The sequence below is a fragment of the Orcinus orca genome, chromosome 11 (assembly GCF_937001465.1).
Source record: "Orcinus orca chromosome 11, mOrcOrc1.1, whole genome shotgun sequence".
Taxonomy (NCBI): Eukaryota; Metazoa; Chordata; class Mammalia; order Artiodactyla; family Delphinidae; genus Orcinus; species Orcinus orca.
The window spans coordinates 97,203,034-97,218,608 of record NC_064569.1 but is presented as its reverse complement, the minus strand read 5'-3'; the positions used below and the strand labels follow the sequence as shown (position 1 = coordinate 97,218,608).

The 15,575-nt window shown below is 55.2% G+C and overlaps 1 protein-coding gene across 2 annotated transcripts in view; it reads right to left on the bottom strand.

The window, feature by feature from the left end:
* Window positions 1-14,846, bottom strand: part of MPPED1 (metallophosphoesterase domain containing 1) — a 76,949-nt gene extending 62,103 nt beyond the window's left edge. Inside the window, exons 1-2 of one of the 2 annotated variants that reach the window (XM_049694564.1) lie at window positions 14,659-14,846; window positions 2,570-2,856 (exon numbers count right to left, since the gene is read on the bottom strand). In XM_049694564.1, the coding sequence (XP_049550521.1) occupies window positions 2,570-2,793 (224 nt within the window). In that variant the 5' untranslated portion in view covers window positions 2,794-2,856; window positions 14,659-14,846. Of the gene's footprint in view, window positions 1-2,569; window positions 2,857-9,828; window positions 10,234-14,658 lie in introns of those variants that run through there. The other variant, XM_004279569.3, reaches the window with a different exon arrangement.
* Between the last annotated feature and the right edge of the window lie 729 nt (window positions 14,847-15,575).

Genomic DNA, 15,575 nt, shown 5'->3' with positions numbered 1-15,575 from the left:
ATTACGTAGACGGGGAAACGGAGGCACCGAGCGACACCCGACAAACAAGCGGCAGAGCCAGGATTCAAAGCCAGGCAGGCCAGCCTGGAGCCCACACTCCTAACTAACCAGTGTGCTGCGCAGCTGCTCACAAACACCCCGAGAGGACGGATAAATGGATGAATGAACAAATAACCCGCAGTTGTTAAGCGGGGGAATCACCCTTCTCTCACCTGGTCATTCACTGCCCTTCCTCAGGACACAGCCCGGCCCACGGGGGCCCACGTGGCTCCCGCCCAGCGCACCCTCCACCCAGCTGGGTGTTCCTGCACTTCCCAGCCGCCCCCCAGCTCAGACCCTGCGGCAACTTCTGCCTGGCCTGCTTCCCCCTCCCAACTTGCTGCCCTCACTCCTCGTCCTCTGGGTCTCAACCTAAAAGTCAGCTCTTCCAGAGGGTCCTTCCTCAGCCCCTTGGCCGCCCTGTCTCCTGACTTCTGTTGCCCTAGCCCTGTTCTGGGACTGGGGGCTGCCTGGCGGGGGTGTTCTACAGGACAGCTCTGCCTGCTACTACTCAGCTGTATCTGCGGCGCCCAGGGGCCCCTCTAATGGGTGTGCAGACAAATGGGCACAGACACATACCCCACCTGCTCTGCCCGAGGGGCCCGGTGCTCTCGCCCGTCCCCAGTGGCATCCGGGGACCTCAGACACTGTCACTTCCAGCCCAGGAGGAGAAACCCCAGCAACAGAAGAGAAAACCCAGCCCTGGGAGGGCCTTCCCCCCCTGCAGCAGCCCTGCCAGGCCTCAAGGTCCCAGAGACCAAGGAAGAGCGGGCCTGAGACCCAGGGCCTCCCATCCTGCCCAAATCTGCCAACCTGGCTCCAAACTGGGTACTGGGGTTAGTTTCCCAAAGAGAAGTCGACCAAACAATAAAGTAAGCAGCTACCGACAGGTCAGCCCTGCGGCTCCCACGGAAATGAACGTTTTCCAGAGCAGGCGCTGCAGGGAGGAGGGTGTTCCCAGCGCTGGAACCCACCCCCAGGCCTGGTGCCCACCTGCCTTCCAGAACCCCTTCGCCCACGAATGATCTCTCTGCACCCATCCTCTGCAACAGAAGACCAGTCCCGAGGGAACCACACAGTAACAAGAGGCAGCAACCTCCCCACCCCACTTCCAGGCCCGGGTGTGGAAACCCCCGGCTCCTTCTCTACGCGGGCCACAGGCCGCGTTCTCCCGTCTCCCCGAAGGGACGGCCGCTGATACCTCACCTGACCACGGCTCCCTAGAGACGGTACTCAAGGTCCTAGAGGAAGCTGGGGTCTGTGTCCTCATGGGGGCATCTGACCCAGCCTGGAGGTCAGGGGGCCTGCTCTGAGCCCCAGAGCCCAGGAGCATCCCCATCACAGCTCTGACCTCCCTGTGCTCTCACTGGGAACTCGTGGGGCTCCCCCCTCGTCAGGGGCTTGTCAAAGACCCAGACCCAGCACAGGGGCACCCCAAAGGGGCTGAGAGAAGTTTCAGCAATGGAGCAGACGAATGTCTACACTCTCAGATGGAGGGACGTACATACTTACGTCCACAGACATCACAGCAAAAGGATGCTAAGCATGGAGAACGCCCTGGACTGGAGATGGGCGTCAGTTCTGGTGCCTGCCAGCTGTGTGGGCTCGCGTGGGTCACCCGTCTGGGCCTCTGCTTCCTCACCAGGTAAGCCCTGTGGTGCAGGGCTGATGGGAGCGGGCAGCGGGGACAAAGGACGAGGACGTTCTGGCAACACCCGGAGTCGCCCAGGGCAGGGCCAGGAATTTACCCACCTCCACCCTGTGCCACCTGCACCCCTCCCGACCACTGGAAAAAAAGCCAGGGAGCGGGGGAAAGGTTCTACCTGTGCACAGGAGTCCCGAGTCTATGTTCTCGCTGCGGCCCCACTGCTGGGGCACCCCTGGTATTTTCCATCAGCCCCAAAGGGCAGGCAGCAGAATTCCCCAGTCCTTTTGGAAAGCATCTCTGCTTTTTCAACAGAAGCAAAGGGGGTCTGGGCAAAAGGGATGGGCAGAGGGAAGAGAGGACAGCCAGGCCAAGCCCAGGGTCCTACCCTGCCACGGGGCCTGCAGCAAGTCCCGTCCCCTCCCTGGGCCTCGTCCTCCCCATCTGTACAACAAGGAACATGAATTAGACCAGGGGGTCAGTAATCCAATACCAAATACCAAGAAGGGGCAGCTGGAACTCAGCTCCCCAGACATTGCCACGAGGACGTATGGGCCTGGGGTTGCCAGGACGTTGGGCTTTGTACGGCAAAGCCAGAAGTCTGGATTTTCGTGTGCAATCACCTCATTTTTCAATATTTGTAAAACATTCTCCTGGCCAAATGAAACAAGACTCCAGGCCAGAATCGGCCCACAGGCCAGCACGCTGCAACTTCTCCCACATCCCTCCCAACTCAGAGCCTCGCTGATCTGGGGATCCCAGAACCGTTGCATGAAACGCTTGGGCCCAGAAGCCAGGAGGCACCCCGAGTCCAGGAGCCCAGCCCGGACGGCCCTCACCACCCACACCTTCCACCCCGCAGTCCCATCGGAGACGCCCACTCACATCTGCACGTGCGGCGGCTGGAAGCGGCCCTGGTTGATGTTGTAGAAGGTGAAGGCCTGGGTGGGGTTGGAGCTGTACTCGTCCACCTCGATGATGAGCCGACTGTGCTGGTGCCTCCGAGCGGCCATCGCGTGGGACTGGGAGAAGGCCATGCCCAGGCCGCAGGGCAGGAGGGCCAGGGCCTCTGCTTTCAGGACGCCGGGATCCCACCTAGCGCGCCACATGGACTTCCGCAGGCCGCCCGGGCATCTCCCGCCGCCCGGCCCCGAGCCAGACCTGGGAACAGACTGAGGAGACGAAGCAGAACCGTGCGACAGTTAATCTGTTTGGGATTTGCTTTATTTAATGTCAGATGAAGATTTAGAAAGAGGGAGAGGGCGGGGGAGAGGAAAAAAAAAAAAAAAACACAGTCGTACAGCTCAAAAACTCATTACAAATCTTTCCAACTCAGCAGTTTGATGAATATACTTTGGTGAAAAGAAAAGGGAAGGGAGGGAGGGGACCGAAAAAAAAAAAAAAACCCACAACGCCATGGACGGATGCATGCATGGTCCAACATGTTTAAATACTTAAGACTTTTTTTTTTTTTTTGCCTTCGACAAAACCCCCCAGAGCCCACAGCGTGGCCGTGAGATGCGGAAGACAATGGCTGGTATTCTGGAAACAGGTAAGGTAAGTTTTACTTTTCGGAACTGGGGAATAGGAAGGATTCACCTCCAACCCCACCCGCTCCCCTCAGACCCCCCCACCAACACACTCCCACACGGCCACACCCCTACAAGCCCGAGCAGGTGGGGAAAGCACGGGCACAAATTCCTTCATCAACCACCATTTCGCCTAAAGATATCGTTTTAGCAGCGCCCGGAGAAGGGATTTTCCCAGAAAGACTGCCATACACCAACTCAGCTCAGAGGGTGGCCATGGTCGGGCGTGGGGTGGGAATCTACTTAAAAAACAAAACAAAACAAAAAACCAACAACCTTCTCGAATGCCTTATAGGGATCTCAGGAATTCCGATGTTCCCAGTCAAACCTCGAATCCACTCACATCACAGCTTACAGACGCTATAGATATTTTTTTCATTTCTTTCATTGGAAAGTACAGTTTGCATTTGTAGTTACTAGATTAAAATGTCCCTTTTTTGATTCCAACTCGGCTATGTGAAATCCTGGAAACAAGACCGCATCCTACCCTGACACACACACTTGCCATGACGGCCCATGCTTCCTCATTAAGATCATCTTTTTTCTTGCTCTTTTCCGTAATTCTTTTTTAACTATGTAAACAGGAAATGCCTCAAAGATTCGGATTTTTTTGGGTTTTGGTCGTTAAGACCCTCCGACGATTGTATCTGCACTTCATTTAACCAAGGAGAAAATAACATCATTTAAACTATTCCTGGACAGTCAGATCCCAGTCACGTTAAAGGAAGAAAAAATCCCCTTTGCTTTGCACATGGAAGAAGAATGGACACAGTCAGAAAACAAATTAGATTAGGAAAACGACAAAAATTAGAGACTGGAGAACATTTTAATTAGGTGCAAAGGAGAAATGGATTATTAATTTTTTGAACTCTCAACAATCATGCCCATGCAAGGTGCAATAAATACCAATATCCTTCTGCTCTCCCGTCACCATCCTCCCCCCAAAAAATGCATCCTGACTCAGAATACACATCCCTCCTTTCCACTTGGGAAGATAAGGAGAAAAAAACTCAGCCTTTTCCCTCCAGGACGCACTTGCTCCCGTTCTTTGTCCTGTTCGTTGTTTCTAACGAATCGGTTCCCGCAGCGGATGCAGCGTGGCAGGCCTCCTAGCTGGGTGAGTCAGGGCGTCCAGGCCTCGGGGCCTGTGCCCATCCTGTTTACCCCGGGAGAGGCCGCAAGGCAGACGCGAGGTCCAGGGCTCCAACAGCCCAGATCTGGACAAGAGTTTGAGGCCCGGCCTGGAGCTGACCTGCTGTGTGACCTTAAGCCAACTTCCTAATCTAAGTCTTAGCTTCGTCTTCTGGGAAGTGGGTGCGATAACAGTAACATCGCCCCCCAGGGCAGCTGCGCAGGTTAAACGAACGGGAATTCTGAGCACAGTGCCCGGCAGGCACCAAGCGCCCAGCTAATGTTCGCCGTTACTATTATAATCACTATTCAGTTCAATCGGGGACCTGTGTACGGAAGGCCTGCTGTGGGCAGGTGCTGCCCAGGTGCTGGGGCACCTGTGGTCCAGGGGTGTCCAGTGCGAGCAAAGGGTGCAGCTCCAGGAGCCCCGAAGAACCGCAGTCTTCTCAAATGTAAGCTGACTACGCCAAGCCCCTGCTTGAAATCCTTACCGTGGCTCCTCTGATGAGGACTCACGGCCCGCGGGCCCTGCCCACACTCCAGCCACACAGGTCTGTGCCCAGCAGGCTCCAGTGCCCAGAGGCCTCTAGCTAATGAGTGCTGTGAGCTGGTTCAGAGCACGCAGTTCCAACACTTTCAAGGGGCCCCTTTCTAAGACTCACTACCTACCTATGACGTCGGTGTTCCAATACCCCACATTCTGCAGATGAGAACGGTGTGTCACGGAGAAGTGAGGTCTCTTGCCCAAGGCCAGCACAGAGAGACGGTGGTGCTGAGACCTGGACACAGGCAGCCTAGACCCCCCTTGGCCTCCTCTCCATCTGGCCAAACTCACCCTTCACCCCTCAACAACGCCAGTATTTCCTCAGAGAGGCCTTGATCAGGGGTCCTCAGCCCAGGGTCCCATGAAGAGCCTGGATGTCCACTGGGGGCTGAGCCTAGGTCTCCCTCGCTCACCCTGGTACGTCAGATCAAGCCCCAGCAGCTCTGTGACCTGCCAGGGGCTCTGATTCCTCGTCCACGAGATGGAGAGAAAATAGTACCCATGTCATACAGTCGTGAAGATTAAATGAGGTGACACACGTAAACTGCTTTTCACAGAGCCCAGCACATAGCAAATGCTCAAAAATGTTGTTATTGTTGTTCGTATCATCATCATCATCACCCCAGGGCCCAGCACAGATGCTTCATAAATACTGAATTAGTGAATGTATGGGTGCAGGGATGGATGGAAGGATGGAGAAATGAAGGGAAGGATGCAGGGATGGAGGAAGGGAGGGGTGTGGGGATGGGGCCCTCCACCCACCCCTGCCCCCAAGGAGCGGGCGCCTGCGTGCCCTGCAGCAAGGCTAGCCGCAGTGGGGGAGAACCTGTCTGCACCAGGGGACTCGGCCAGAAAACGCAGGCTGCAAGGCGTCCCGGGAGGCGCTCCGCAGTGAAATGCTGCATTTCACATAAAGGGGCTTTGCAATGGGCCCTGCTCAGAGAAATCAGGGAAACTGGGAACGCAGAGCCTTCTTTTAATACCCATTTAATATTTATGGCGCTGCAGCAGCGACAGCCACTGTGCGGAGATCGCAGCCGATCCACGGAGGGGGAGCAGCGATTCCCAAACACACGGCTCGGAGCTGGGAAGCATGTACACCTGGTCCACAAAACAACACAGCACGCAGGCGACGTGGAGGGTGCGGGGACCCGCTGCGGGGGAGACGACCTGGGCTTCCATCCCGGCTCTCTGTCCAGTGGAATGACCTTGAGCACGTTACACATCCTGGCTGGGCCACCGGAGCCTCCTCCGTGCCAGCGGGCAGGAAGGAAATGGGACTACGAAGAGGAGGGTGGAATAGATTGATCAATGCATTTACTTATTCAGCAAATGTTGACCTTGGCCCTATGAGCCATCGCCGGCCCAGATGCCACAAAGAGCAGCAAAAGAATCAACAGGTCACGGCCCTCAAGGAACCGGGGGTGGGGCAAGAAGGCAAACACATAGGCACAGAGAAAAGATACTTCCAGATAACAATGGGTACCCGGAAGAAGACAGGATGGGGTGGTGCAATAATGAGTACTGGGGGAGAAGAGGGTTGTTACTTTACATTGATGATCAAGAAAGTCCTGTGCAAAGACGTGCCATCGCCTCAAAAGTGAATGCTGAGAGGGAGCCAGACCTGGGAAAGAGAACCAAGGCACAGGGGACAGCGAGTGCAAAGGCCCTGAGGCAGAGACAGCATCAATAAAGTCTCATCATATCATTATTGTTGTTGGCCCCTGGTGTGCTTCCGCAATGGAGGAGGGCCTGGACTTTGAGGTCAGAGGTTCAGGGTTCAAATTCGGTGCTGTTTAGCTACGGGACCCTGGGCAGTCACTTAACCTCTCTGTGCTTCCACTTTCTCATCGGTCGCGTCAGGAGGTGACAGATGGGGTGACGGGAGCCTTGTGCCGGCCCCTCCATAAAGGACCAGTCAGCCCAGAATGGGAGAGTTGAAAACTTCTTGTTGAAAAACTCCTTCCATTCTTTAGGGCTCGCTTTTCAAAAGTCTTATGCTTTCACAAGGTGGTTTCTCTTTTTGTTTTCCCCTCAGAGACATTTATTTGTTGGTCCTCAGGTGCCTTGAGGCGAGTCAGGCCAGGAGGAGCCTGGATGCCGGCCGAGGCACCAGGCGGCAATTAGCTATTAGGGACGGACGGTCCGGAAGCTCATACCCGGGAAAGAGGCCAACCTGGGCCCCACCTCCCGCTGCTGCCTCCACAACCTTGTCTGCCCTCCATTGCTGCATCACCAAGGCCACACATCACACCAGCCTCCAGAACCAAGGCGCTAACACGCACTCTGACCACGCCATTCCTTCCCACACACTGGATCTCGTCAGGAGCCCGGCTCCTTAGAGCCCAGGAGCCCACAGCTGCCCCCAGCCTCACCACTCAGGCCAAGCTCTCCACTCCAGGATTCCCCGGCACACCGGGAGTCCCACCTCTGAGCCTTCGCACTTGCTGTTCCCTCTGCCTGGAAGGCTCCCCGCACCACCCCCACCTGTGCACACACACCTGTTTCCTGGCTCGGCGCCTTGGGAAGATGTCCCCCCCCCCCCCAACCAACTCTGACCTCCCTGGGGTTTCTCTCACCGAAGCTCCCAGAGTAATGTCCTGTGTCTGGGCTGAGATGCCAAAGAATGAAACAATACACAAACGAATGAGTGAGTAAGAGAAACCATACAGGCCCTCAGGTACCAAGCCCAGACTCCAAAGCAGCTTTAACCTCCTCAGATTTTGGGTTTCTCACCTGTAAACATGTGGAGGCTAAACCTCCCTCCCAGAGCCATTGGCAGGAGAGCAGGACACGGTACCTGCAAAAGCACCTGGCTGGGAGCCAGCACCCAGTAGGTTCTCACTAAGCGTCTCTTCTACTGGGGTTAGAAAGTTCCGATGAAACCCAGTAGCTCTTCCAGGAACTTCCGAGAATCAAGCAGAGATTTTCAGATAATCAGGGGGCTCCTGGCCCCTGCCCCCCCATCCAGTACTGGGTGAGTCAGAGGTCACTCCTTCCCAGGGTGCTGTGATTGGACACACCCTGTACCACCCGCCCTTGACTAGTTTTCTAGGCAAACTTCACCACTCCCTCACCCAGGTCACCGCAGAACACCAGTCAGCCCTGAAACACCCACTTCCCCCCTCGAGGGCAGGCCCTGTTCTGGGACCCAAATGACCCAGATACGAAACTGACCCTCAAAGGGCTTGGAGCCCCGCAGGAGCAGCTGGACAGATCAGCAGGGCAGCTCAGACCCCTTTATGAGGAGGTAGAGGGGAGGGGCCTGGAGGGCCCCCGAGAAGGCGCCTACCAAACTATGAGGCCCCTGGCACGTGCTGAAGGCCCAAAAGGAGACACTGAGAAGGACCTCGGCGTACACGGAGCATCTTAAGAGCAGGTGGATTTCTGCAAAGGAGACAAGACACTGGGGTGGTCCCGGCAGCCCAAATCTGCCCAACAGATACGGAAGGGAAATCTACAAGCCACCGCGCTGCCGGGGTCGCCGATCTGCAGACCAAAGACAGCTTCCCTTTGCCACACGGCTTGAGGCAGCCACTCCCTCAGGCTCTTCAGAGCCGGGGTGGGCTCGGGACAGTCCCGGTTCACGTCTGCTGTCCCCGGTCAGTCATTACGACCAGCATCCTCTCCAGCTCTCAAAAGTGCCCCCATTTCAATAGCTGAAAATATCATAAAGGGTAAAGGTGACCGTAATCCAAGTCAACCAGAGGCTGTTAAGGCGACCACCCCCAGGAGGTACCCATGTCTCTCTCTCTCCATCACCGGCATGTCTGTAGCCATAACTTGAGGCCGGGACGATACTGTGCTGTCCTGAGTCCGAAACTCGGATGACCATCAATGATTACACAGGGGTGACTGTCCATTAAGCAGGAGAAGCCCCCCGAGAAACATGTGCCCCGAGAGCCTTTCCCACAGCAGCGTTCTGACGAAGCCCAACACCTGGAGAGTGTCCCCAGGATTCCAACCCTGTCTTCACTCCCACTCCTCTCCTCCCTGGACCGCGAGTGGGGGGCAGCCAGCAGCCCCAGCCCCTGCAACGGGTCAGCCCAGCATGCAGACGACTGTCTCTGGCCGGTCGCCCAGAGCGATGCAGACAGGAAGGCGGCTCAGCCCAACGCCCTGCTCGCTGAAGCTTTTGTTGAGAACTTAGCGGCAAGGCGGCAAAATGTTGCAGGAAAACCACGCCCACGCTAACACCTAAGTTATGCCCCCCCGCAAAGCAAAATGCAGGAGAAATCATATTTAACAGAAAAGTGCCCAGTGTGGGGATTGGGGAATGATTCTTTTACAGGTCATGCTTCCACACGAGCTCAAAAGTCACTTCTAAACTGGTTTTTTTTCCCGTTGTTTTGCTCATGCCTGTAAATATGCAATTGATTAGTCAGTAGTTGAAAATGTCAGAAAGGGTAAAAAAAACAAAAAAACGAAAAAAACATAGGAACTCAAAGGAAAGGAAAAAGAACAAACAGCCCAGTAGGAAAAAAATCAGACCCAATCCCCCCATGTGTCTGAAATGACAGCCCTTATGTTTGACCTCCTTCTTTATCAACTGTGGGTTTCCAAGGGAAAAAAAAAAAAAAATACTGGCCTGCAGCTGGTATTAGCAGCCACGTTGAATAAGCTGATGGGCTAAGTCGATGAAGGAATCCACAAATATTGTCAAAATCAGACCATATTCCTTGAAAAAGGATCAACCACGAGTGACTTTAAAGCATTACCACTTTAAAACCTTTTAGCTGGGCCCATTTTGAATTATGACTACATGATTTTAAATTACACTTTCTAATTCCTCGCCGCCCACCCCCCCCCACAAGCAGTCACTGCCGCTTCATTTTCCAATTATGTACTTTTATTTCAGAATGATGAAGACGGCTACTTACTGGATCATGTCCTGTCTGCCACAAATAGCTGCTCACTTATTCCTTTAATTTTAGATATGAACGCAGTCAGTTCACCCCGCTGGTCTTCAAATTCGGAATATTCTCCATTCCCGGAGCACCGAACGAGGCCCGAGAAGCAAAGAAACCCTCAAAGCTCGGGCTGAGAAATACGTGTGTAAAGCAGTGCTCTGCTCCATAAATTATTATAATTCTCGGTGCTTTCTATATCCATCCAGCAGATCAGCAATCACATAAATAATGGTGAATGCACTGATTTTTCTTCTGCAAAGTGCTATGTCCTAGTTTTCGAAATAAAGCATTTGGAGAGTCGCGTATCTGTGGAGTTGAGATGGGAAGCTGCTCGGATCCGTTTCAAACGAGCACGCACACATACCCACACGCAAAAGGAAATACGAGTTACACGTGAAAAAAATCAGCATTCTGCATCCTTTTCCCACGTACGCGTCAAGTAACACTCAACGTTAATGGAGGTGTGGGATGCACATGGTTGGGGAGGGGGAGAAGCAAGGGGGTCTGGGGTGCTCAGCGTTCAGTTACAATTTGCAAAGAAAGTGAATGTGGATTTACAGTTCTCATGGAAATCTATTAAACAGATGTCACTGAAGCATAATCAAATCGGCACTATGGTAATTCTACACTTAAGTCTGAGATTGGGGTTTTGCCATTTTTATGATCAGTTTAAGTGCATTTTTTGTGATCATGCGGGAATTTGCAATTAAGGATTAAATCTCCAAAGTATGATCAATTAACTAATGTGTCTGAATGACAAACTTATGAAAAGCAAAACTCCATTCTCCACAACCCCCCCCCGCCCCCCGCACACACACACCCCTTTGTGCGGGGAGCCTAGGGTGGGGGAGGGAACGTTTGCCTTTTCCATGAGCATTGCAATGCCAAAAGCACTTCGTTGTGAAGGGGGAAAGGCAGGGTGCAGGGATGAGCTCACACTTCTCAGGTAGCCGGTGCAATATATTTTGCAGCCTTGCAGGCTGCGGTACTGTCGGAAAATGCAAAAGCATGCAATGAAGGGGAAACGGGAGGCAGAGGCATCATTTTCCCCTTAAAGTGATGAAATTAGCATGCGCGATGCCAAAAGTCTTTTCATGTGTATCAACGCTGAGCCTCAAATCCTTCTTGGAAGGAGGGGATGGAAATGTGAAGTCATGCAGTAGAAGGAAACTTTCAGGGTTTGGGGTGGGTTGGGGTGGTGGAGAGAGACACCTACTCCATCCTTGAGTCTGAACTCAACGCATCTCACAATCAACCAGAGGGGAGACATTTTTGGGGGGGTACCTGCATCTACTTATGATGTACGAGCAGAGTCTGACATCAAGCTGGCCAAGTTCACGTCCAAGAAAACTCCGCCAAATGGTAATTCACAGAAAGGTGTGGAAAGACCAAAGAGCATCTCAAGCCACTATCTGAGTCCAAAATTAAAACATATAATCCCAAATTGCTAAGATTTATTTTTTTTCATGGGATTGGGCTGCCCTCGTTGGCCACAGATATTTTAAATGGAAATAAAGCATAACTAAGTCTTGTCTCCTTAGCGGGGCGGGGGGGTGGGGAATCAAAATAAAGTGAAGCATTTGTTTTAGCAGCAGAATGGTCGTGTCACCAGGGAGAGTCACAGCAAATCAAATTAACAGAGGAACTATCTATACCTTCTCTCCAACGCCACCCCCCAAAAAGGGGGCCTCTCTTTTTTTGGTCTCCCTTAGGGTTGCTTTTGCTTTTTACATTTTTGTCACTTCTTCAGACCCGAGTCACACAATGTCAGTGGCAGCTTGGAGAGGATGCTAGCTGGTGGTCTCATTCCGTGGGGACATCCACACCCCAGGAAACACGGCTGCAGGGAATTGCTTTCAGGGTGACCCAGCAGTCTAGATGGTTCTTGCTGTGTTCTTGCTGTGTGACCCAGCATAGTCTAGATGGTTCTTCCCTTTGCCCCCTCTCCTCCCTGCCCCCCAAGTGTTTGGCATATCTGATCCTAGAGGGTGAGAAGTTTGGCCGGAAGGAAGACCCCACAAGCAGCCTGTCTCACATCTGCGATGCCATTAACTGTGTGATCGGTGGGCACAGAGCAAGCCTGAGAACTCATTCCCGGGCTCCTGCACCTGGGGAGTCCCTTTCCCCAGGGTCCCTCGCTCCAGAGGTGCAGGCAGACAAAAGGTACCAATTTGCTGAACGGAGAGATCTCAGAGAGAAGAAGAATGGAAAGGGGGAATGCTTGAAAAGACCCTTTTTCTCTTCCTGGTGAGGGAGGGGCAATGGGAGAGACATGTCACATTGTCACATTAAAGATTTTGACAGACAATTGAGGGATAATGCAGAAATTCCACCCTTACTGCAGTGCACTGCCGAAACTTGAAAGGCATTAACTAACCTCCACTAATTGCATGTTTTTCTGTGCATAATATTTACTTGTTAAAAGTCTTTGCCTGGATGATTAATTTCCTCTGCCCTGCTATTCGTGATCAGTTCACAGGCCTGAAATTGGGAAAACGAAATCATTTTGATAGATTTAAAAGATGATCGCACTTTGCGGAAGGTTTTCTGTTTTCCACTAGTCCAGAACCCGCACCCGGAATGCTGATTTTTCTTCTTGAGTGCCACCCTTTAGTGAAATCCTGCTACCATCCTTAATTCCTCAGACAAGTGCAGAGAGATGTGTCCTGTGTTAGGTGAATGCCTACAAGGGAATGTAGCAAGTTCAAGGGAAAACAAATGAACTTAAATTACTTTCATCGGATGAAGGTTTAATAGTGGACTGGGAAATTTTTAAAAATTTCTTGAATGGCTACTTTTTGTGTCTGTGTATCCCTGACACGGTTTGGGCGCTAACAGAAAGCTCCTAAAGCCCCAGTCTCTTACCTAAACTTAGACCTACTCTATCTGTCCATAAACACAGCCCACAGGGTTAGGGTGTATATGAATGATTTTAAGTGTTCCCACAGCAACTGCATCGGAGATAAGACATCCCATATGTAGGTGACACTCTGAGCCTGCCCACATGAACAACATAGGGATCTACTTCAATCCAGGTCTTTGGAAATTCCTAGGACTAAGAAATAAATAGGAAGGCTGCCCCACGTTGAACCACTTCCGAATACACGATTAAACCACTGTGACCGGATTATCGCCTTTTGACTAGCCATCAGCACCTCCACGGAGCGAGCACGCAAATAGATGTAACCATTTCGCAGAAACCCATCTTAAGGAAAAAGATTTTACAAGTGCTGTGGGGCTGCCACTTGGAAAGCCAATTTGCAGGGAGCTGGGCGTCAGGAAGCACAGTTTATTATGCATGGCTGCCACACCGCAGTCCCCGAGTTACACGGTGCCTGGCTCCACGACGCCTCCCAAGCACCCCCCGCTGGCTCCACAGCCCCGGTGTGCTCCCCACCACCAGAGGCCTGCCTCGGCCCAGCCAAATCCACCACCCCCTCCCCAAATGGTCTCTTAGTGCGTTGGCTCGCGTGGATGGAGGGCCTGGCTTCCAACTTGAATGTGGCAGTCAGCCGGTGGCCTCTGAGACATCCCCCAGAGCATTTGAGCCAATGTGACAAATCATTCATGAAGTTGGTTTCATTTTTTTTTTGCAAACACCAGGTAGGGTATTGACGATGGTAGTGTCTGCTTGGGCCCCCAGCATGGCTGGGCCCGGCTAACAAGCCTCCCACCACCATTCAAGTCCTGTGGGGCCAGCTCGCCCTCCACCAACCAGCCCACTTTTGTTCACTGGTTTAATTTCATAATTGTTTGCCACTTAACAAGCTCTCCTCTGGGCCGTTCAATAGGGGCCTTGGAAATGGGGAGGGAGAGGCAACCAAGCCCCCAAGGGGAGCTGGGAAAGGCTCTGACCCATCACTGGGCAAAGACTTCCCAGAGAGCTCAGCGAGCGGCCTTGGGGGCCAGTTCCAGGGTGGGGCCACCTGATCCCACCTCCAGCCTCCCAGCCCCAGTGGAGAGGGGATGGGAGGGGAGGGGATGGAAGACACAGTGGCCAAAGCTGTGGCCTGCCACAGACTCCTGGACACATCAGCTCTCAGACTGACCCTCTTCTGTCTCCACCGATTCCAGGGAGACTATGCGTGAATTCACTCTCTCATAACAAGTCGCAGAATAAACACACACGAGACAAAACTGTTCCTCAGCCTGGGCAGTCCATGAAATATTGCCTGCGTGGCTGGAACCTGCCTGGTCAGCCACTGAATCCCCTGTGCCCGGCGCACGGCAGACAGTAATAAATATGTACAGAACGAGTGAGTGGATGGACGGGTGGATGGTGGGTGGATGGATGGAAGGATGGATGAAGTTTGCAGCAATGCCTAGCAAAAGTGGCCACTAGACCAGCATTAGTGCCCGCCTCCCTTGCCCCCAAGTACCAGCAGGGGCTTCGCTGCGCACAGTAGGCTCTCAAAGACTAGGGGCTGCTATTGTTATCACCATCTTCATCACTTGCACCCCACCAATCCGCTTCTTCCACCAGCAACTCCGCCAGCAGCCAGCAGCGACTGGCGAGCTAGGGAAAAGTTTCGCTGACCCCTCGGCCCCAGTCAGAGTCCAGCGCCCCGGCCGAGCCCCTCCCAGCGGCACCCGCTAGGCCGCCAGGGCAGTCGGGGTGCCGGGCCAGGGCGCCAGCACCCGGCAAAGGCAGCCAAAGTAACTTTGCTGGCGCCCCTGCGCCGCGCCGCGGGCGTCACCCCGTGCCTGGAGAGGGTCCCGGCCGCGACCCCGCCCGGCCCGGCGTCCGCGCCCCTCGCCCGCCGCGCCCCGGCCCGCGCCCGGCCCGCCCCCCGGCCCTACCTGGCCCCGGGCTCCTCTTCGGCGGCCGCGGCGGCCGCGAGCTGCAGCGCGCACGGAGGGAGGCAGGGGCCCGGCTCCGGGGAGGGAGGCGCGCAGGGGCGGGGGCTCCTCCGGCGGCGGCCGCCTTGCCGCGCGTCCGAGGCAGCAAGTGGGAGCCAGACTCCTCCTTCGGGGGGCGGGGGGCTCCCCGCCGCCAGATCCCTCGCCCGCCCGCCCGCCTGCCCGCCCGCCGCGCGGCTCCGAGCCTCCCCAGCTCCCCCTCCCGCCGCCGCCCTCCTCCCTCCCCCTTTCCTCCCCGCCTCCCCCCTCCCCGGCGCCAGGAGGGGCGCGCTCGCGCCTTCGGTCCCCGGTCCCGGGCGGCCGCCGCCGGGGCCCCCACCAAGCCGGCCAGGCCTCGGCCCCCGGCCCCCGCCCGGGCCCGGCGACGCATCCCGCCGCCCAGGGGAAGGGAGCTAGGCAGCCGGCCGGGGCGCGGGGAGGAGGAGCGGAGCCCGCGCTGCGGAAAAGGGCCGGCGGCTGCCTCGCCTCGCCCAGCGCCTCTCCCCGGCCCCGGGCCCGGCCGCGCGCGGGGTGGGCGGGGAGCGCGGCGGGGGCGCTCTCACCTCCTGAGCCGCGGCAGCGGGCACCGCGTGCTGGGGCTTTCGCTGCTCCTTCCGGGGCGCCGCGGCCCCCTCCCCCGGCCCGGACCCTCTTCCAGGACCGCGAGGGTACCCGGCCCCGGACCCCTCCTGCCAAGAGTCTGAGAGTTCCCCTCCGCCCCCCCTCCAAGAGATGTGGACCCCAGCCCCTAGGCTGCATAGGCCTGGCCCCCCTCCTGCGCCCCCATCTCTTCCCTCTGGGGGTCCCGGGTCCCCAGTCCCGGGGTATAATGGGTGGCCAGCAGCGGTCTAACCCGGAGTGGGCAGGTAAGCTGGTCT